We start from the raw sequence: 22,010 nt of genomic DNA on the forward strand, positions 1-22,010 counted from the left end.
GAAAAGTTGGAGGGAGAGGAGGTGAGAAATAGAAGCTGTCTCCACCACAGAGTGGCAGGAGGCAGGAGATCAATGCTATATCCAGGGCAAGGATGCTCAGCATCCTCATTAATTTACTCATTCCCAAAGGAGTCAGATTCAAGGGCAAAGAACATTTTTCAGGACACTGTGCTAATGGGTAGAGGTTTTCTTATGCAGAGGAAAGAAACTAAAGTATATATCCTATGTGTAGGGATCTCTTTAGAGATGTTTTTATCCCAAGAACCTGAAGAGTTAAGTATGGCCTGAGCCAGTTCCCATCTCCTTTGTTCTCCCCCATCTTCATTTTCCCCCCTCTCTTTATCCCTCTTTATTTCTTCTGTAACTCCCTTCTTTTTCCCCCTTTTCCCCACCCAACTTTCTCCATGATATCTAGTGACCAAGGCTCACATCTGAAAAAGGCTTTGGAACTTTCATGCCAGCTACTTTAAAGTATCAGATAGGTTCTGGGGCTAGACCAGGCCCCAGAAGCTCTCCACTCTGGCCTGACTGGCCTCCACTAGGGTTTGGACCATGCATGGACTTATTCATACAAGGAAGACCTGTTTTTCAGAACTAGTTTTCTTTTGCAGGGTCCTACAGAGAATAAATATAAGATTAAGGCGACTCTGAATCTCCTATTCACATACCATCACCCCATTTTCAGCCATGGGACTGACTCCAAATAATTTCTAGAGGAACCTCCTTGCTAAACAGGCTGATTACCACATCTCAAGGGATATGAGCCCAGTTACCTACTGCTACCTGTCTCCCAAGCAAAACTCTCTTCTTATTACCCAGGACTACTAGGTAGAATTAACAGGAAGGCAAGGGAGAAGAGCTGTTAGATGCTGGGTCAAGATGTTATGCAGAAGAAATTCCTCTTTAAGGATGATCCCTGGCTTCAGAGGCCCTGGGGGAAGTTGAATTATTTAGACTCAGTCGACCTGATGAGCTGAGAGTGGACTTGCTTTGTTCTTGGATGTTATAAGTTGTGGTCATCTCAGTCCCTTCAGACTCCCAATGTAGCTATAAGACTGTTCCTGAACAAGTATGAACAGCATGAAAAGTAAAAAGAGAGGAAAAATTTTTAATATTTTAAAAGGTGGCACCCTTTCCAAAAGCCTGTAGAGCATAAATTTTCCTTCCTCTTAGGATTTATCCTGTGGATTTTCAAGGTACAACATACAGAGAATGTTTCTCCCTTAAATTAGGGTGTCCACTTAGTAAAGAACTTGAGTAGTCAGTCTCTGAATCTGATGAGCATCTCATCACTTCTCATTACACTGTGTCTTCTCCCGGTTTGGCTGGCCTCTACAGTGTGCAGACTTCCTTGTCATAGCAGGTGGTTCTTTGAAGCTGAAGCTGGCCATGAGGGAAATTCTCTGTCACATAGACAGGTCACTGCAGCAAATGGAAAGCAGAATCTTGCCAGTACATGTCAAGGTCTCCAATGTGTTCGTGTGGAGCTATCCTCTGGGGCTGCAGAAGCACATTTCAGCCCTGAGCATGCTTTGGAGGAAAAGGAGGCAAAGCTCTGATACATTGCTAATGGACATGGGCCTCTGTTCACGATAGATTGTGAAACACTTGAAACCTGGAAAGTTGTACTTTGTTTTCTCAGAGTTATAAACAGGAACATAAACCAATGTGCTGTTACTCGGGAGGGTTTGAAATAGAAGTTTCTGCCAAGAAGTCTACATACTTCGTAAGGATTTAATTATGCTAAAATAAAATTGTGCTGTTTTTCATCAGAGCTTTGTTTCCTCTTTCCCCCATAGACTGTTACAGGTGGTCTATGACTCAGGTCACTAAGAGGTAGGCCATTTAGCAAGCCAATAAAACCCAACCCCAGTCCATGTCTATGATGTTCTCACTGACAATTGGTAATAAACTCTTCTTCTCCTCCTTCTCAGCCTTTGCTGTACTTACTCTTTAGTGAAAACACCAAAACACCTGCTAACACAATCCTATAAGCTCTGACCAACCAGCCTAGTCCAGATGTGCTTTTCTTCAGAGTCAAGCTAAGGCTTCATGCCCTGTGGTGTAGGCTCCAGAACAGTTAGAAGGGTGGTTAGTCATTAGGGGGTCATTGCCCAAAAGAAGTCAGCAGTACAATACATGATACTTTTTTGTTTCTTTTATATTCTGACTAGCAGCCAGCTTTCCCCTCCTACCCCTTAATTATTTATTCTTTACTCTATAAATGAGCATTCCTTTCTCAACAGGAGTTTCCAGGTTTGGATAAGCTAAGTCCTGCTTGTTCAGGCACCAGCACCCCACGGGGAAATGTTCTGGCATCCCACAGCCCCATGAGCCCTGAGAACATCAAGATGACACACCGGCACAGGTACCGCCTTAAAGCTAGTGAGGGTTCCCTATTGGGAGGTAAGTCTGAAAGATGAGCATCAGAGGAAAGAAGTTCCAGCGAGTGCTTTTGTGTACTCATATTTCTTCTTACCCATGCACACAGCCCTATCACAGTTCTTGCCAAAGGATCCCCATTCATATCTAGTCAGTCACTTCCTGTGTGACAGAATATAAATGGTTTTGTAGGAATAAGAATGAGGGAACATCTGGGTGAGTTCTAAGGGATAATTTAAAATTAACTATGTGGGAGAGAGTTGCGATTAGGAGGGTAATGCAATGAGATAGATTGATCTAGGCAAGTGACTAACATTCCAGAAGCTTCAAGGTATGAACCAGCCAGCCTGGTCAGCACTAAGAGGAGAGAGCCAAGTGACTGTGGCACATGATTCCAGGGCACAGAACAGAGCTAGAACCAGCTCTGAATTGGCCTTGAACATGTGGATCTTTGGACTTGATCCCAGGGGGAATGAGGATCACCAATTCATTATGTTTTGTTTTGTTTTGGTTTGGTTTGGTTTGGTTTGGTTTTTTGGTGTATTGTTTTTGTTTTGGTTTGTTTTGGTTTGGTTTTGGTTTTTTGAGACAGGGTCTCACTATGTAGTTGAGACTGACCTGGAACTCACTATGTTGCTCAAACGCACAGCTATCCTCCTGCCTCAGCCTCCCAAGTGCTGGGATTACAAGCATGCACCACCACACCTGGCTACCAATTGGGTTTTTTTTGTTTTGTTTTTTGTTTTTGAGACAGGGTCTCGCTATGTAATTCAGGCTGGCCCTGAACTCACTGTGTGGCTCAGGATGACCTCAAACTTACAGTGATCCTCCTTCCTCAGCCTCCTGAGTGCTGGAACTGCATGTGTGCTCCAGCATGCCTGGCTACTAATTGATTTTAAGGAAGAAAATAATGGTATAATACGGCAAAGTGTGACTACTGGCAACTCAGGATTCCTGGCCTTGCTGGCCTTAACTGAGTATGCTCAAAGAGTCTATGACAGGAAGGCCAGGTTTGTTTCTAGTGTAAGCAACAACCCAGCACAGAGTGAGGACCCAGTACATAAGAAGGAATAAATCTATGAAATGCTTCCTGGTATTGATAGAGGAAACCTGTTGGCAAGCCTGTGGCCACAGATGTGGAAGAAAGGCCACAGATAGTTCACAGCCGATATTTTAGTAGCTTCCCCCTACCAGGAAGATATCTCTGGCCTAGGAGTAGATCCCATAATGGTGTGGGCAGTAGTAGTCCCTGGCTCAGACTAATATCCACACAGCAAGGAGCACACAGGATCCTTGACGCACTCAACATATTTCTCTTTTATTCCTTCTAAGAAACTTTTAATATACTCAGATTAAGTGGTTATCAGTCATTTAACTCTAGGTAGAGGCTATGCCAGCACACTGTGGGCCTTCCCCAACAAAGGGCTAAGCAGTAGGGCAGGGCTCAGGACTGCTCCAGGCTCTAATAAATATGAATGTTGACTATGGAACCCTCCAAACCAGGGGTGGCCAAGGTTTGAGATGACAGTTTCACACATTCCCCTACTACCACTCAGTGTGCTTTCTCAGCCATGGCCTGATTCCTCCCTATTTCCCACTTTTGCTCACAGCCCCATGAACTTGATGGGCACTGGCCGCCATTCATCATCTTCTCTGTCCTCACATGCATCTAGTGAAGCAGGAAACATGGTGATGATGGGAGACAGCTCCATGGGCGAGGCTCCTGAGGACCTGTACCATCACATGCAGGTACCAGAGCTGTCTAAGGAAAATGGCCAGGGTACCATGCCTAGAGGCTTCACCTTTCTGTTGGAGAGTTTGGTCTGAGAACTAGCAAGTCTGCCTAGCTCTCTAGTTCCTGAATTCCCTTCCCCAGAGCTAACAAAGCTGACTTCTTTCCATATACTATTCCAGGTCTCAGTTCCTAGGCCTTATTTCCCAAGAAGGAAATCTAGCCTCAGCCCTAGCTGCTCCCACAGATCCCATGGGAAAGATCCTCTGCCAGATTACTCTCCTGCTTGGCATTTATATGTAAAAGCCTCATCCTGCTTCCTCTATGGGCACCATGAAAGGACCACTTCAATAGCCCTGCCCTCTGTGGGTGGTATGTGTAGTCCCTAGTGCTGGCCATCATTCTGGCCTCTGTCAATGTCTGGAGTAACAGACACTGGGTCTAGTCACCTCAGAGTATGAAGAAACCAACTCTGTATCAGCCCTATAGTCCTGACCATTCAAAAGTCTATCATACTGATTTTTCTCCCTTTCCAGCTCGCGTATCCCAACCTCAGGTACCAGGGCTCAGTCACCAACGTCTCTGTTCTGTCCTCGTCCCAGGCAAGCCCTTCTTCCTCCAGCCTGAGTTCTACTCACTCAGCACCATCCCAGATGATTACCTCTGCCCCTTCCAGTGCCCGAGGTAAGGATGGTAGGGTGCTGCCTGCAGAGGGACAAGAGGGCTTTGTGGACCCCACTCATCCTCCTTTCATCTGTGGCTGTCTTTGAGAATGGCCTGTGCCTTACAGAATGCTCATTCGTGCTTTCAGCACCAAGGACTCCAGGGTTTCTGCCTTCACACCCCTCTCTCTGGCCAACAGTAGACCCTGCCCTGGCAGTAGTCACTGCTGTGCTGCTACTAGGTAGCTTAGTAAGAGGACACAGCCTAGGAGAAAGCTCAATCCTTTCCCAATGAAGTGTTTGCAAGAATAAAGAACAAAGTCAAGCTGGGCATGGTGGCACATGCCTGTAATCCCAGCACTTGGGAGACTGAGGCAGGAGGATTACTGTGAGTTTGAGACCAGTCGGGGCTACACAGTGAGTTCTAGGTCAGTCTCAACTACATAGTGAGACCCTGTCTCAAAAAAAAAAGAGTAAAGTCAAGGCAAAAATAAGATATTTTTATCTTAAGGAATTAAGCACGATGATGAAATATGAAAAGTAAATTTGAAGGCTAAAATTAACCTTGGAAAGTGTTATTCTAAAACAGTAACAACCAAAAAGACTTCAGTTGGGAAAGGCTTAATCAGGGAGATAGGTCTATAAAAACCTATTTAGTTTGCCAATTATTGCTTGATATCTTATTCAGTTGAATACATATTACCCTCTGAGAGCCACTGTGTTTTCTACATTGTGATTCCAGTTCCTGCAGCGAAAATTGATCCTACCCTTTTAGATAGAAAACTTTTGTGATGGAATGGAAATAAGCTGTGGTATGTAGGGTCTACTGAAGTGATGGCAAACCTTTTAGAGCTTTCAGTGATGCAAACAGCCCATTGTGGCACATGTGTTATAGGTTCACCACCACTGGTCTAGTGAGTCCCAGGGTTGGCTGTGCAGGATAGTAACAATATCTGAGCCCACTGGCCAGTTACTAGCTGTTGCTTCCAGGGTTCAAAGGGAGAGGATCTTGTTTTCTTTTTCTCATTACTTTGAATACAAAGAAAAACACACAAACTCATCTCTTGGGAAATCATTAAGAAATGGAGTTCTCCAAAGCACACAAACCTATGAGGCCCACAGTGGCAGTGATAAAGAGAACCAAGCAGTATAACATAGCTGAAAGATAATGGTGACCAACTGAGAAAAGCCTTGGAAAAGTGGAGGTGAAGAGTGTAATGTTCCAGCAGGGCAGTCAAATTTCTGCCTGAAATATCCAATCCAACCCCTCATTCCTATGGGGACACAGGCCCCATGAGAGGGCAGAAAGCTGAATTTGGAATACAGATGTTTATACTCACCAGTCCTCAGGCTCATACGCACCTACCACCCATGTTGCCTTCCTAACATGGACTGAGAGAGCCAGACAAAGAGAATCAGTATTTGGAAACAGACCCATAATGTTAAATAAGACAATGAAACAACAAAATGGTACATGCTAAGGACTTCTCAGTATGAGAAGGCTGCAAACATAACAAAGCAACAATGATTTCTGTTGTAAAACAGACACTGCAAGATGGCTTTGGGAATAAAAAGAAAACCCTGAGGAATAGCCATGAATGATATAGTAGAGGTTGATATTTGGGTGTCTTGAGGTAAATGCTCTGATTAGAGATGCAGAAATAGATTTTGAAATTCTGCCTGGGTTTTATTGTTTGCCCTAATATGAAATCTTGCTTAATATATGCTCATCTATATCTTGTATATATCTGGCTATTCCTGATGAAGAGAGATATCAGAGTTGTGATTGTTGATGAAGACATTTTAATTTAGTACCACTCTGATATTGCTCAGATATGCCTGTAGACTGCGGCTGCTGATAGGAATGTTAAGACTTTATAGATGTCACCACCTTTATCCTTCCAGCTAACTAGTTACTGATTCATTCAGTCATGGAGCTTTTACTAAGTACTCAGTAAGGAAATAGCCTGGCTCTTGCATCAGGAAAGATGATTTTAGAATAGAATTACAGAGAAAGCATTTCCTTCTTGTTTGGAACTAACCCTTCCTTATTTCATATGAGTAAGTTATCTGTTGCTACATAATAAACCACACCTAAATCTTAATGTCTTTTTTAAAAAAGTTATCATTTCTCACTATTCTGTAAGTTAATAGGGATTACTATGTTGGAGTTAGGATAGAATCACTTAAAGGTCCAGTGGGTCTTAATGTTTAAAATGGCTCACTAACAAAGCTGCCAGCTGGGGATGGCTGGAGCTGGGGCTATCAACTTGTTTTGCTACATTTGACTTTTCCAAGAAGATCAGGCTTCTCAGCATGGCTGCTGATTTTCCCCAAAGCAAGCATTCCAAGAGACCTAGGCAAAAGTTGGAAGGCTCTTTACTGCCCAGCCTTGGATATCCTAAAAAATCTTGTTGCCACATTTCTATTGTCCAGTCAAGTCACAAAAGCCAACTCACATGCCAGGAAGGGAAATGAGATTTCACCTCGTGTAAGGAATGGCTTATGTTTTGGGAGTGAAGGCACTAGTGGTCACTATTTGTAGGGACAAACTATCATAATAACCAGACTCTAGAATATCTAATCTCTAGAATATCACATAGAGGAAAGTTGAGAAAAGCTCCTTCCCTTTCTGGGGTAGACAGTAAGTACAAAAGTGAACAAAATGGTTCAGTAAAACTTAGCCCAAAGCTGGGAATGATGACAAGGGTAGAGGCAATAAGGAAGAGGAAGTCACTTCTAGACCACAGCATTCATATAGTCTATATGCAGATCCATTATCTGTCAGGCATAGTATCAGAACCTGTGAGAGAAAATAGAAGAATATATGTGACAGAAAGAAAAATTGATGTTTTCACATAAATGTGGCAGACACAGTTGTAGATGCACTCTAAGCAAAGAAGGGAGGGAATGATCTACTCCATTTGGAGTATGTCACTTGTTACCAGTGAGGGGAAAGCTTCCATGGAGGTGGTCCGAAGCAGGTTTCCTTTACATTGGATTATTTCCCTACTCCCAGGAGTGGTCATGAGATTAGTGTCCTCCCTTGCCATGAGATTAGTGCAGACAGCTGTGGTTTCTATTGCTTTGGAAACCTCTGAGATGAATGGCACGCAGGCAGTCTAAACTCTTCTAAGTCAGCAGCTCCCCCTTGTGGTCAAAAGGTTGATGAGCACTAGAAAATGGACTCTGCATGAGTCATCCAGTCACAGTGGGACTTAGCCTCCTTGGAGATTATCAGAGTACAATTGAAGTAGTTCAAAAGTCCTAAATGTCTTCATGGAAAATAACCATCATTCTTCCCTACCATTGAATTAGTTATCCAGGGCAGAGGGCAGTGAGATGATAGAGTTGGAAAATGTAATGCTAGCATGGCACTCTTGCTATAGCACCAGGGAGGCCACCATAAGATGAATCCAAATCTCAGCAGAGCCCCAGTTCTTGCCTGGTCTGCAGGCTGGTGTCCTTCTATCGTAGCACTCCAGCATGAATTGGGATATTGAATACACAGATGTGACATTGGCCTTCTAGGGCAGCCTATGAACTCTGAGATGAGAGACCATGAACAGCCTGAAGGAAGTAGTCCAACCACATACCTGGGGTGGAATGGGCAGGAGATGTGCCCGATGTAGCATTTGGTGCTGTGAGGTTTGTTTTTAGTTTATTGTGCATACTGAATGAAGAATAGTGCATCCCAAGCTCTGACCCACAGCATTCAATGCTGGGAAGGAACCACAAATCAGGATTTGGAGCTTACTACTTTTTTGTTTACATAGCCATTTTCTTGAGGTTGCCTAAAAGCACAAGTTCTAAAAGAGAACATAGAAATCAGAAAAAAAATCACAAAGTAATAGCAGATTCAGGCACGGTTTTTCAGGGAATATGATAATACTTTACTCACTCTTTTAAAACTAGGTTTTTAAGCCAATCCTGGGGATCACTCAGACCAACTTGGGAAAAGTTATATAACTAGTAACTGGGATAAGTTATATTAATAGTATTTGTTATGCTGATTTTGTGCAAGTATTAATTCCCCTTCCTTCCCTTCAACCTCCCTCCCTCCCCTTATTTATAAAAGTTTTGTTTCCATTTTTTTCCTTTTCTAGTTTTTTTTTCCTTTTTCCCTTCCTTCCCACACCCTTCACATTTTGCCTTTCCTTTTGAACAGTTTCTTCCTATTTCATATTATCTATTATATGTTTTGGTCCTTATTTACCCTTTCAGTTTCTCACACCAGAGAGACAGTCCTATGTTTACTCATATGTGTCTACAATTTATTTCGCTTAAGTGTATAGTCACAACCCTGCATTCACTTAACTATAAATGTCTCAAATTTATCTTTCTTTATGGCTGAGTAGTATTCCACTGTATTAAGAAAAACACATATATCTTTTTTATCCATTCATCGGTTGATGGGCATTTGTGTTGTTTCCAAGATTCAGCTATTACAAACTGTTGCTAAACATGTTTGTTTAGCAACAAACATGTTGCTAATTATTTTGGGAAGATGCCAAGAAGGAGAATGGCTGAGCCAAATGGGACCTCTAATCCTGACTTTTTTTTTTTTTTTTTTTTTTTTTTTTTTGTACTGGGGATTGAACTCAGGACTTTGATCTTGCCAGGCAGGTGGCAGAACCACTGAGCTAAATCCCCAGCCCCCTAATCCTAATTTCTTGAGGAATCTCCACACTGATTTCCACAATGGTTGCACCAGTATGCACTCCCACCAACAGTAGAGAAGTGTTCCTTTTTACCTACAGCCTTTCCAGCATTTGTTGGTTGATTGCTTGCTAACAGCCATTCTTTCTGGAATAAGATGGAACCTCAACATTATTTTGCATCTCTCGGATGACCAGTGATATTGAACATTTTTTTTCATTTGTTTGTTCACCATTTGTACTTTTTCATCTGATAAATGTCCATTCATTCAAGATGCCCTTTTTTATTGGGTCTTTAAATTTGGGGTGGGTCTGATTTCTTTCAGTTCTTCATATGTTCTGGATATTAGTCCTTTATCTGAGGGACTACTGGATAAATTTTTTTTCCATTCTGTGAATTGTCTCTTCACTCTGTTTGGTGATTTATTTTGTGGTGTAAAAACTTTTTAATAGGATGAAATCCCAATTATTGTTCTTTGCTCTATTTCCTGTGCAGTTTGGATTTTATCATGAAGTTGCTGCCTACCCTGATGTCTTCAAGATTTCTACCTAGTCTCTCTTCCAGCAGATTTAGTGTTTCTGTTTTAATATTTAGATCTTTTGTCCATTTTTACTTTAATTTAGTACATGGCGAGAGATATGGGATATGGGTCTAGTTTTAATCTTCATTATGTAGAAAGCCAGTTTTTCCAGCACCACTTATTAGAGAGGCTATTCTTCCTCCAGTGAACAAGTTTGGCCCCTTTGTCAAAGATAAGGTAGTTGAGTATGTTTGGTCTTATTTCCACCTCTTCTAGTCATTCCATTGATCCTCAGGTCTGTGTGTGTGTGTGTGTGTGTGTGTGTGTGTGTGTGTATGTGTGTGTTTGCCAGTACCATGCTGTTTTTATCATAATGGCTCTGTGGTATAATTTAAATCAGGGATTGTGATGCCCCCTGCCTTGCCTTTGTTGCCCAGAATTGTTTTTGCTATTCTAAATTAAACCTCTCCTTAAACAAAAATAAATCCATGAGAAATTTCTCAAATATTCCTGGGGAAAGATGGCTAAGCATTGGGTACAGGGGCCCTAGTCATCTTCTTTTAGCCATGTCTTGACACTGCACACTCAAAGCCCTGGAGATCTTGGGTTTTAGAGACATTGAGCCTCTAGGAGAAGATTTACTTCTCAGCTGGCGCTGATTTCAACCATCCAACAAGGGGTTTCAGCTGCTTTCACCAACCAGAGGCACTGGGGTCCAGTTGACTTTCCTTTGAGAGGACCAGTACCCCCTTGGCTTCTCACTCAATGTGCCTGGTATCTGGCAGTGATCAGTGTACATCTCAAGGGCTATCCAAATTACACACCAGGAAAGCCTGCAAGTTATTCTTACTGCTTCTATGAAAGGTCTTGAGAACCATAGGTTGGCAAGTTCCTTGGCCTATAGCCAGAACCTGAATCCATGGGATCTGGGTCACAGCACAACAGTATGATCTAGTCTCCTTTACAACCCTTCTAGTCAGGAGAAGTCACTGCAGAGGCCTCACAGGAGTATATGAACCAAGTCAACTCAGGAGCCTAGGTTTAAACCTTGTGGCTTCCAAATTAGTTCTGTGCCCCTGAGCCAATGAAGATCAAGTCTCAGAGCCACATGTGTGCAGGGGCCTGGGTCCCCTACTAGCCTAGCTATAAGGTTGCCATAGAACTGGCAAGAAGGCAGAGTCAAATATTGTGGGTCTAAAGTCTGAAAAGGACATTCTTCTGGGAAAAGGTACAGGAAGTCAGGTGAGAATAGAGCCACTAGTGATGGAAAAAGGTAAGTGTATGGGAGCTCAGTATGTGTGGCTGTTAACTGAATGTCTCTTGTCTCTTTGTGATGGATTCCTCACAAGCTGGCCTATGCCCATGCCTGGGCCTCATGAGAGAGCCCAACCTCCAGACCACACCCAGCCATGAAAGCATTGAATGCAGGGCCTCCTAGCCACCCTATTCTAGTCTTCAGCTCTCATAACCCTTTGCCTCTCAGCATGGGTTAAGGGGAGCTCTATCAGTGGGTCTACCTTGGCTGGTGCAGGTGCAGCCCTTACTACCATCTAACTGCCAGGTTCTGTTTTATTCCTCTTATGTTTGCTGAACTTACTTCTCAATGGTAGGGAACGCCTACCTTGGTTCCCCAGTCCTGAGGACACTTGACCACCGAGCTCTCCATTTGTGGTTTGTCATCTGTGCGTGATTGTTCTCACTTGGTTACAGGCTCTCCCTCTCTGCCAGATAAGTACCGCCACACCCGGGAAATGATGTTGCTGCTGCCCACACACCGGGACCGCCCAAGCAGTGCCATGTATCCAGCAGCTATCCTGGAAAATGGACAGGTAGCAAATCCAGCCTACAAATGCCTTCTGCTACAAGTGTGTTGACCTGGACTTCCCTCGTTGCATTTTCTGGGCCTTCAGCATTGTCCTGCATGCCTCCCTCTTTCTGCTATAAAAAGGCTGCTGGGCTCCTACCTGGAGAGTACAGTAAATCTGGGGGCCAATAATCCAGTGCAGGTGTGGGTAGAATGGCAGCAGGGTTAGAGCCAATATTGCTTGTGTGATTATCTGTCCTTCTGACCAGCTTTCTGATTCCTCATCCCGAGTTCCTCTGGCAGAGGAATATAGTTCTTTGCAACCTATCCCAAGAAGGCTGTGGTAAATATGGGTCTGGAGAGTGTCCTTCTTCTGTGTGTACAGGTCATCCTCACTGTGGTAGGATCTACCTCTTTTATCTTTCTAGCCTCACTACCTTCTGGGGCTGCTGTCCATACCACTTGCACAGTTCTCCAAACACTTTGTCTGGAGCTCTAGACCAGGAAGCTGTAGTGATTACTCTCTCCCTGGGGAGTCTGCTCCTGCCGTTCTGAGTCCATAAAAGTCATCTCCAAGTGAGTGGCACTTAGCCCCAGACTGCCAGGAGTTTCTTACTGGTACCCTCTGTGCCAGATCCCCACCATGCAGAAAGAATAGATCTTCTTGGCAGGCTCCCATCAGAACACGGTCTATGTGATTCCATGCTTGGGTGCTGCCCTTTCTTTACCTTCAGTGCTGACAATGTGGAACTGTGTGGGGTCTCTCCAAGAAGCAAAATATGTCAGAGTTCATGGATAAATTGGAAGTCCTTACATCTTTTCTGCCAGTGGGGCTTCCTGACCAAACAGAAGTATGCAAACTGTTAGATATTCTAGACACAACTATGTCCTTTCTCTTGGGCCCTGCATAAGGCAATGTGGGTGGTGCTTTGACTGTCCATAGAAGTGCTCAGAAACATAGGCCCCTGGACAGTCTTCTCCAAGGTTGGCCTGGCACTCTCAGCACATCTCAAGAACAGCCCATCGCACTGCTTTGATTTCCCTGTCTGTTCTTAGAACATACTGGCTCCTCAAAACATAATGCTATTTTCACACTTTGATGTTTTTCTCCTGCCTTCAGTCACCAAACTTCCAGCGGGCCTTGTTCCAGCAAGTGGTTGGACCCTGCAAACCCTGCAGTGATCCCAATCTGTCTGTGGCTGAAAAAGGTATGGTACTCTTTGTTCAGGAGTTCCCTCATGTTTGTTTACATCTTGACTGTCACTCTTATCCTTAAGCTGCCCAGGACTACACTCTAACATGATCTATCAATCTGTTGAGAGTGCTGACAAGTTCTGCATCAGGTTTGGATCCTGTTTGTCTGTATTGCTCCCTCTTTCCAGAGTTTGCCTTCAAAGAAGCCCCATTTTCCAATTGCCCTGAGTCCAACTTCATGGAAACTCAGGCTTCAATCACTCCTGTAGCCTAAGCATCTCCATAATTCAAGCCCTATAGTCCCTTTGTTCCTTGTCAACTTGGTCCTTTAGGGACCTCCCTTGGAGCACAGGTCATTACTGTGAGCAAAAAAAGCCACAAAAATAAAAAAGACACACTATGATAGAGTGAATTTCCTAAAGACAAGCTTCTCCAAAAGAAGCCCTGCATGCTCTAAAGGAGTCCTTCACCCTGTAGCCACTCTGGCCAGCAAGGCCATCAGCTGTACTCTGAGACTGAGCAATCTTCCTTAGAATTGAGGCAATCTAGATACTGACATTTTATCCTGTGTTCTCCTGCAAGCTAATGAAAGAACCAGCCTTCAACCTCGGTGACCTTGGCATGAAACCCCAGACACCTGAGTTAATTTTAACACAGAAAATTACCTAAATGGATACAGTTCTGTGCTTTCCTGTCCCCCAGGATAGTACTGAGCATTTCTTCCACCAAGAACCTAGACTCATACCAGCCCTGTCCCCAGAGGTTCTCCTCTTTCCTCCATCTGTTGGAGTTTAGGGCATACTTAATTCCCATCAGTACAGACTTATCCCCATAATATCAGAACATGTCCCTACAGAGCTGTCATCGTGTTGTTATTGCACCTGTTCACCTAGTACTGTCTGCTGTCCCCACTGTCATTTTTCCTTCCTTGCTCACCATGAAGGAGAAGGACCTTTGTGTCCCTGTTAGAGACAATGAACTGAGTCTACAGCCTCAATGTCTGGTGGGCATTGCTACCAGATGCTCAGCAATAAATGGCCTGCTGAAGATACCTTCCTAGCCTCAACAGTCCACATCCTGAAAGCACGTGGCTTCTCGGATTCCTGAAATAAAGTATTTATTTGGATTCCCCAAATAAAGTATCCTTTTAGCCAGAATCCACGATGGCTTTTCCTTACAGGAGATGCAGAACAATCTTAGAACTAGCCAAGAGCACAGACAGGCTCAAAGCTTAAATGAGTGTTGGTGACCAGACCAAGATGCTCCCCAAACTAGACACCGAAGAATTTCAGGCCTCAGTGCAGAACTCAGTAAGAAGCTGAACATGCCCATCATACATCTGAGAGGGAAAGAGGGTTGTCTCAGAACAGAGGCAAGCATATGCACAATACAAAGTCGGCATTTACTCAGTGGCAAATTACACATCTTCCTAGTGGCAATATATAGACCAGATGGTGACTTCCCAAGTCTCCAGAACTGACATCATTGTATCAGTTAGAGTCCTGAGTATCTTGAGGATAACACCTCTCACTTTCAGGTATCTTCCTTTGGCAGGCAGTGACTCCCAGGCCAGGCAAGCCTACCATCAGGGATAGGGACTGTGTACTGGGGATCCCAGACTAGTGCTGAACAATTGTTAAGACTAAGACAGAAGATGACAGGACACACTGGGGACTGTTCTCCTTTAGCCCTCTAACTAGCCCCAGTATATTTGTGCTACACAGCAAAGATTCACTGCCCTCACAGTTATCAGGCTAAGGGCCCAACTTGGTGCTTTCTAGTTCACATGGAGTATCTCAAGCAGGCTTATTTTGTAAACCATTACAGCCTTGCCAGCTTTGTTCTCCCATAGCCTTCCTGCTCTCAGCTTCCTTTGGGCCCCTGAAGATAAACTTTTGCAGCCCCACAATTCTTCCAGGGATTAGGTGAGCATCTGAGATCTTAGATTATTGGTGTCCCTTTGGAAAAGCACTCAGACCCTCCTCCAGGCTTCTTCTCTAAGGTCTGTGGCTTTTTATAGAGATGGTTCTTTGCCTTTGTGAGGAAAAGTCTCATTGCTGAGGATCAGAAGCTCCTGTTGCATACTGGAAAAAACCTGGACCAAGGATAAACTTTGTTCTTGGGGTGGTTTGCACTTCCTGAGTTGACCTTGCAATGGAATCCACCTAATGCTCATCAGAGTCAGACTTCTTTCCTCCTTGTGGGCAACAACTGTGCCACTGCTCCATGGCTGCCCCACCTTCTTGCTACCAGTCATTAACTATATCATGAAACTAAGCACCACTCCTAAAAACAGAGGCTGTTTATATAGTGGCATTTTACCTTGTGTTCTGCTGCAAGCCTACACCAATACCTGGAAAAAAAAATGGACATCACTCTCTTATCCCTAGCTCACTATGAGTCCAGACCCTCTTGGCCACTTCCTCAAAGGCTAGGCTCTAGCTCCTTACCTTCCACAGGCCCACAGTTTCCTGTCAGGCCTTGAGATTCCCTACTCAGTGGTTGAACCAGGAAGAACCCAAACTCTAGGTATCTCAGGCTCCTTCTGAAAAATGGTATTTCTTTCTATGGATATTTGTTCTCTAGGAGTTATCCAACAAGTTTCACATGTCCTCCTTTCCTGTACCTGCAGAATAGGACTGTTGGAACCCAAGGTCCAGCCATTGCTCCTCTTCTCTTCCCTTCTGTAGTCTTTCACCATGATTGTTGAAGTGCCAGTATTGTGGAACTGGCTTTCTTACTAAGTCTGGGGTTCACACTACCCTGTATGCATGGCATTCAGATGCCTCTCTAGATGTTCAAAAGCATCCATAGGCTCCACAGCCCTTCCTCCTCTCCAGAAGCAGTCAGTCTAGCTAGGTCTGGGCTAAAATGCCTACACTTTACATTTTCCTCCACCAGGTACATTGCATACCTCTTCTTGCCTAGAAAAACCTCTAATGTGTCCCAGTCCTGGCCAGTGGGCCTCAGAGCAACAGGGATAACTCAAAGTTTGAGTGGCACCACAGGCCCTTTTGGGTACCATTCTGGGACAGAATACCTACCAACTCTTGGCCATGCTCTGACAGCTATGAAAGGAGGTAGTCTCTTCCTCCATCCTGCTCCCTGCTTTTTCCACAGGCCTGAACAATAGAAGAGTCCTGACTCTTGATTTTGGCAAGGAGTTATAGCCTGCACGCTTGTATTCTCTATGGCTTGTTCTGCTTTCTCCTTCTGTCCATTTCTGGTTTCTCTTCTCCTGGAAGATCCCAGACACTGCAGCTGTTCAGTCCTGCTGTACTTCCTCTCAGCTTGGGTCCCCAGCTCACTCTATTGCCATTCTCTTGTGCAACTTCAATCCTTAGTTGTTTGCCTCTTGGGCCACAGTGCCTTGCTTGGCCAGTGTTTTTAGTTCCAGGGGCTGATATGTGATGAATACACAGTTCACACCCAGAAAAGCCACAGGTTATAGGACAGGCTCAAGAAATAACCCATTCACCCCATCTCTTTCCAACCTTCAGTGGTGGCAGCAGTCTCCAGCAGCTGGAGCCTGGATAGTGGAGCTCGAGAGGCCCAGCCCTTCCTGTCCACCCACATGGGGTGCATCCTGCCTCCCCACACACAATAGTGCCTCTCCAAAGCCTGCTACATAGTAATACCTCCAGCGGGTTCCTCCAGGTAATTCTAGGTCTCCAACTCTGCTCATGGACCAGATCAGCAGCCATCCAGGCTGAGAAGACAGGCCACCTTCTGAGCCAACTCTTTCAAAGGAAAAAGCATTCACACCACAGGAAAGTTCCTGCTGAGCTTTGGGGTCAGTAAGGTTTCTGAGTCCAGAAGGTTACTTCAGTAAGGCTACCCCAACCAGAAAGGCTGAAGACCAAAGAAACAACTGTGCCAGGTGCACCACTCAATGACCTGTCATCATCTATCAGTGGGATAGAGTTGCTACTGCCTGCAGCCTGTTCTTATATTGCACTCAACTCTTCTGGCCACCTGTGTGGCCTGCACAGAGCTGCATTTTGGAGAATGTCAATGTAAAGAAAGGTTTTTTATGACCTTCAGTCCTCAAGAGTCCCCCACACCTGCCCAGGTGGCCCAGCAAGGTGATGTTGGTGTGTATTCTGAGCAAGGACCCCAACCTGAGGCTCTCATTCTGTTCCCTTTGCAGGTCATTATTCCTTACACTTCGACGCCTTCCACCATCCTCTGGGTGATATCCCCCCAGCCCTCCCTGCCAGGACCCTGCGCAAGGTAATGTACTGAAGCCATAGCTCCACCATCTCATCTGCTGTACAATCACCCCTGGGGTTCTGAAAAGGTTCTGAGCCCTTTCCTGTTTCTCTCTGAAAGCCCAGCTTGGCAGAAGCTGGGTATTATTAAACCATACATGGGTGCAGTCAATCAGTGTATCCTGACAAATGCAGTGAAGACTGGGAAACTTAGAGGGTCTTGGAGACTACACATAGTACCATGAATGTGTAGGCAATGGGCACTGAGAAAGTTTGGGGTTCTCTGCTGATACCACAGGGTATCAATGTGTCATAATCAAATGGCTAAATAAGCATCCATGTGGTGGATCATAGAGCTTTTTTAAACTAGTGTCCAGTGACAGCAAGAAGCATCATGCACCAAAACTTCACAGAAACACTCAAAAAGTAAAATTTAAATTCTGCTGTTGGTTTTTCTGCAAATCCAGAAAAGACTGGATCTGTTACATATTTCAGCACGAGAATATATTCATCTGATCCATGGCCCACCAGGGTCCTTTCTGCTCTCCCCACCTGAACTCATCACCCAACCTTTCCATTAGTAACCTAGAGCCACAGACAACAGCCTGGGACCCATCCTTAGAGGGTGCCAATACCAAGTAGTTGGGGCAGGGCCATATTTAGGTCCACAGAAAGGATTCTGAAGCTCCACTGGCCTGCTTGAGGGTTGGGGAGTACCCATTGGGTTCCTGCTAAAGAAACAAGAAACATGCAGTTGATGAGGGTTAAAGTTCATTGGTAAGCAGACTGCTGGTCTCCACATGGTGGCCAGCTGTCTGTCTAGAGAGGGTTCTAACATGCACACCCTTCCTTCGCACAGTCTCCCCTTCACCCCATCCCAGCCTCCCCCACCAGCCCCCAGTCAGGCCTGGATGGCAGCAACTCTACACTGTCTGGGAGTGCCAGCAGCGGTGTGTCCTCCTTGAGCGAGAGTAACTTTGGGCACTCCTCAGAGGCCCCACCTCGAACCGACACCATGGACTCCATGCCAAGTCAGGCCTGGAATGGCGATGAAGACCTTGAGCCACCCTACCTCCCTGTCCACTACAGCCTCTCTGAGTCTGCTGTCCTGGACTCCATCAAGGCTCAGCCATGCCGAAGCCACTCAGCCCCAGGGTGTGTCATCGCTCAGGACCCCATGGACCCACCTGCGCTGCCGCCCAAGCCCTACCATCCCCGCCTGCCAGCCCTGGAGCATGATGAGGGTGTTCTGCTGCGTGAAGAAGCTGAGAGGCCTAGAGGTCTGCATCGCAAGGCCTCCCTGCCTCCTGGGAGCACCAAGGAGGAGCAAACCCGCATGGCATGGGAGCATGGCCGAGGGGAACAGTGAGGGGCAGGAAGGAAGCTGCAACACTACCAGTGAGCAGCTTGCCAATTCACTCCGAGTGTGAAAAGCAAGTCCCCCTGCCCCCCAGGGAGCTGGAGAGGCTTGGCCCTCAGGAGAGAACCACCCAAGTCTATGTTCTACTGCCATGAACTCGTGTTGCCATGTTCAGAAGCTGCAGCAGCATGAAGGGTTGTGGCTTCTCTTTTTATTTCATTTTTTGTTTCCATTTCTATGGGTTTTGCTTTCTTTATGCAGTAGATGCTTTCTCCTCCTGTAGTGCCACACCATGTGGCACTATATGGAATTTTACACAGACAGAATTGCTTTGCAACATTGCAGGGCCCACAAGCAGAAGCCCAGGCCCTCCCTCCAGGGCAGAGCTGCACAGAAGAATGAAAATTGCACTAGGGACCTCTTCCTTTGCTATATGGACAGAAAAGTTCATGGTTGCATTCAGGGATTGCAAGGACCACGTGGACTATATGTCACAGGTGGATGAAGGGGTCACAGCCATTTTTGCACAAATGCTTGCCCACCTGCCAGCTCTTCCATTCTGGAGTGTGCAACTGAGGGGCCGGCGGGGCCAACCTGCCAGCACAGGCACATGACTGGCCTAACAGTATGCCCAGGGCACACTGCCAGGCTTCCATGGGCCAGCCTTGTCTATTCCATCTTAGACTTCTCTCTCCATCACTTTTATTTCTGACCATTCACTCCCCTCCACTCATACCCTTAAAACCTGTGGAAGCCTCCATGGTGAATGGATCTGCAGGGTTTATCACCCACCCTCTCAGGCTTGAGTGGAGTCAAAGGGGCTACCCTAACCACTTTCCTCCTTAGGAGAGCTAGGCCCCTCCCTGTTGTGTGAACTAGTGTTAAGAGGCCAGTGGCAGGGTTCAGAAATCCTCTAAGCTTTCAGAAGTAGCCACACTGCCTGCCATCAGCTCCAGAATCAGGTATTTTCAGCACTACCTCTGAGCCATGGGTTTGGCTGCCCAGCCAGGCTTCCAGGCTGTGAGGACATGTGGTCAGGTTCAGCAAGCTCCTGGGTAAGAAGGGTGGGAGGGAACTTCTTTTGGAAGCAGAGCCACATAGGCAGAATTGTCATCTCCTAAGTGGCTAAGTATAGCACCCTGTTCCAGGTCCGTGGGGAACACCACTCAGGGTTCAGGGCAGTGGGCAGGAGGGCAGTTTCTCTAGCTCTCCAGTCTGTTGGGCAGGGTGAAGTGAAGTCTTTATAGGAGACTCTTTCAGGTCAGGGCACTTGGTTTTCCTCTTGGTGTATTATATGCGGGAGAGGGTGGGGTGGGTATAGTAGTATTTTACCAAGGTTCTTTTTAAGTTACTTTAAGTATCTTGAGACAAAATCTCATTTGCTTGAGTTCATATTAGTGATGGTCACATCTTTGATGGTCCAAGACTCCCCTTCTCTGTTGAGCAGGCATGTTGTGCCCCACCCCCAATTTCTCTTTTGCTTGCCCTGGCCCCTGGCCCTTCATCCTTCACTACCCCTTTCTGAAGAGAAAAGACCATTGGTGGGGTTTTTTTGTTTTGTTTTTTTAATGAACAAATGCCAGCTTAACAGACATGCCAGCAAGTAATCAACTGGGATAGAAGGCTCAGTTAATTTTAGGGTGTTTGGGTCTTATCATTGTTAGGCTTTTCCTGATACCATCAGGATCCAATCCAGGCAGTCAGTCTGCTGAGGGTATGAGGTCACTCAAGGCAGCCCATAGCTCAAAGGGTAGGCCTGCTCCTAAACCCAGACTTGCCTTCAGGGTTTAGTCTTTGGACCATATGGGATTCACAGGTGTTAGCAAGTCAGGGGCTAGTACGTAATTTCTTAAGAGGACAGCTACAGATTTTCGGGCACTTCTGAACCTCAGTCCCTGGACAAGCAGTCATCACAAAAGAACACCTACTTTCTGTACTTGGTGGTACAGGTAGGAGTTGGGGAGTATAAGCTGGTTGCCCTTGCTTTATTCAAGATGAAATGAACTTGTTTTCCCTTTCTATTTTCCCTTACTGGATGATATGAACACATTCTGAATCTCTTTTGTTGGAGAATCAACCAGTCTGATGGGAAATGGGAAGCCAGAGATGAATCCTTTGAAAAGATTGTGAAATACTGATTTTCATTCTTTCAAGCTTATTTGTAAATACCTATTTGAATGCTGTGTATTTGTACAGGATTTGAGCAAAAAAATGTATAGAGTGTGATGTCCAATTGGTATTCAGCCCTATAAATGTGTTTTTAACCTCTGGCATTCTGTGCTTATTTAAAAAGAAAAACTTTAACCATTTCTTTTGTGTATTCATATCTAAAGAAAAATTTATTTAACCTTACCTGTACCAGAAAAGCAAAGTTTAAAAAATTTGTACCAATGTCCCTAGAGATATTTTACTGTATATATTGTGGTAGCATGTTCTAAGTCCGACAAGTAATGTGAATTTTAGATGTAAATATCTGCCACTTGACTTCTTCCCCTTCCCTAATTCCTTGACTGCTGTGATGTGAATTAAAGATGAATACCTGATACTGATCCACTGAAGTCACTGAATGGGAGCAGAAATGCCCCCCTCCACCCCATGTCGCCGGGCTCCAAGCCCTCCTAACCCATGGATATCTTTCTGCCTAGTCAGCCCTGCCCCGTCCTGCTTCAAAAGCAGGTAGACCAGAAGAAAACCTCCTCCCGCGCTCTTCTGTTCACCCGTGGGAGGCCAGGGGCCCTGAAGGTTCAGCGGGAAATAAGACGTGGGGTAACCTGCTCCGGAGCGCGTCCAAGAACAGGGACAAACCTCCCAGTCCTGGTCTCCACACTAGGGAGACTGCAAAGCCGCAGCGGCAGCCTGGCTTGATCGGCCTCGAGCCTTCTGGGAAGTCCTAGTGTCCACCCGGACAAGGTCTCCGGCCAGGCAGGGTCCATAGAGGGCTCGCGCGCTCGTGACTGGAACTTCGGGGCCTCGCCAGCGGCCGCTCGCCCCCATTTCCATCGTTAGATCCCAGCTGCCTCCTGAATGCCTGACCTGCACCACGAGTCGGGGCCCTGGGAAGAGCGATCCACAGGGTTTCGCGGGAAAGTACAGTACAACACAAGGGGCATTCAGGGGAAGCTGAGCTGATGTACGGAGGCCACCCATGACGCAAGAGAGCAGCCTCGACGACTTCCGCTGCGAACGCAGCCACTTCCTACGTGCGACCGGACTCAATCAGCGGCCGACAACTGTCTAGGGCCGAAACACCATTAGCCAATGGGGGAGGGCAGCGTGGAGCCGCAGGGCCAGGCTCCGAGGGTTATAAGCCAATGAGAACGCGGAGTGTGGGAGGGCACGTGGGACCTCCACCAATGGCAAATTCCGGCGTGCTGCGAGGACCCGGAGGTGGCGCGGCGCGGCGGGTGCGGTTCAGTCGACCGGCGGCGACGGTGGAGGATGTGGGCTACGCATAGTTTGGCGGTGGCGCTGGCCCTGAGCGTGCTG

General features: G+C 45.9%; 1 protein-coding gene across 1 annotated transcript in view; it reads left to right on the forward strand.

The window, feature by feature from the left end:
- Nucleotides 1-20,210, forward strand: part of Dock3 (dedicator of cytokinesis 3) — a 387,335-nt gene extending 367,125 nt beyond the window's left edge. The window contains exons 48-54 of the mRNA XM_010625591.1: nt 2,247-2,368; nt 3,993-4,131; nt 4,651-4,798; nt 11,666-11,784; nt 12,880-12,967; nt 17,104-17,186; nt 18,024-20,210. Of these exons, the coding sequence (XP_010623893.1) occupies nt 2,247-2,368; nt 3,993-4,131; nt 4,651-4,798; nt 11,666-11,784; nt 12,880-12,967; nt 17,104-17,186; nt 18,024-18,533 (1,209 nt within the window). The 3' untranslated portion in view covers nt 18,534-20,210. The remainder of the gene's footprint in view (nt 1-2,246; nt 2,369-3,992; nt 4,132-4,650; nt 4,799-11,665; nt 11,785-12,879; nt 12,968-17,103; nt 17,187-18,023) is intronic.
- The last annotated feature ends 1,800 nt before the right edge of the window (nt 20,211-22,010 follow it).

Source organism: Fukomys damarensis, unplaced genomic scaffold (assembly GCF_012274545.1).
Source record: "Fukomys damarensis isolate Sample0158 unplaced genomic scaffold, DMR_v1.0_HiC HiC_scaffold_37, whole genome shotgun sequence".
Taxonomy (NCBI): Eukaryota; Metazoa; Chordata; class Mammalia; order Rodentia; family Bathyergidae; genus Fukomys; species Fukomys damarensis.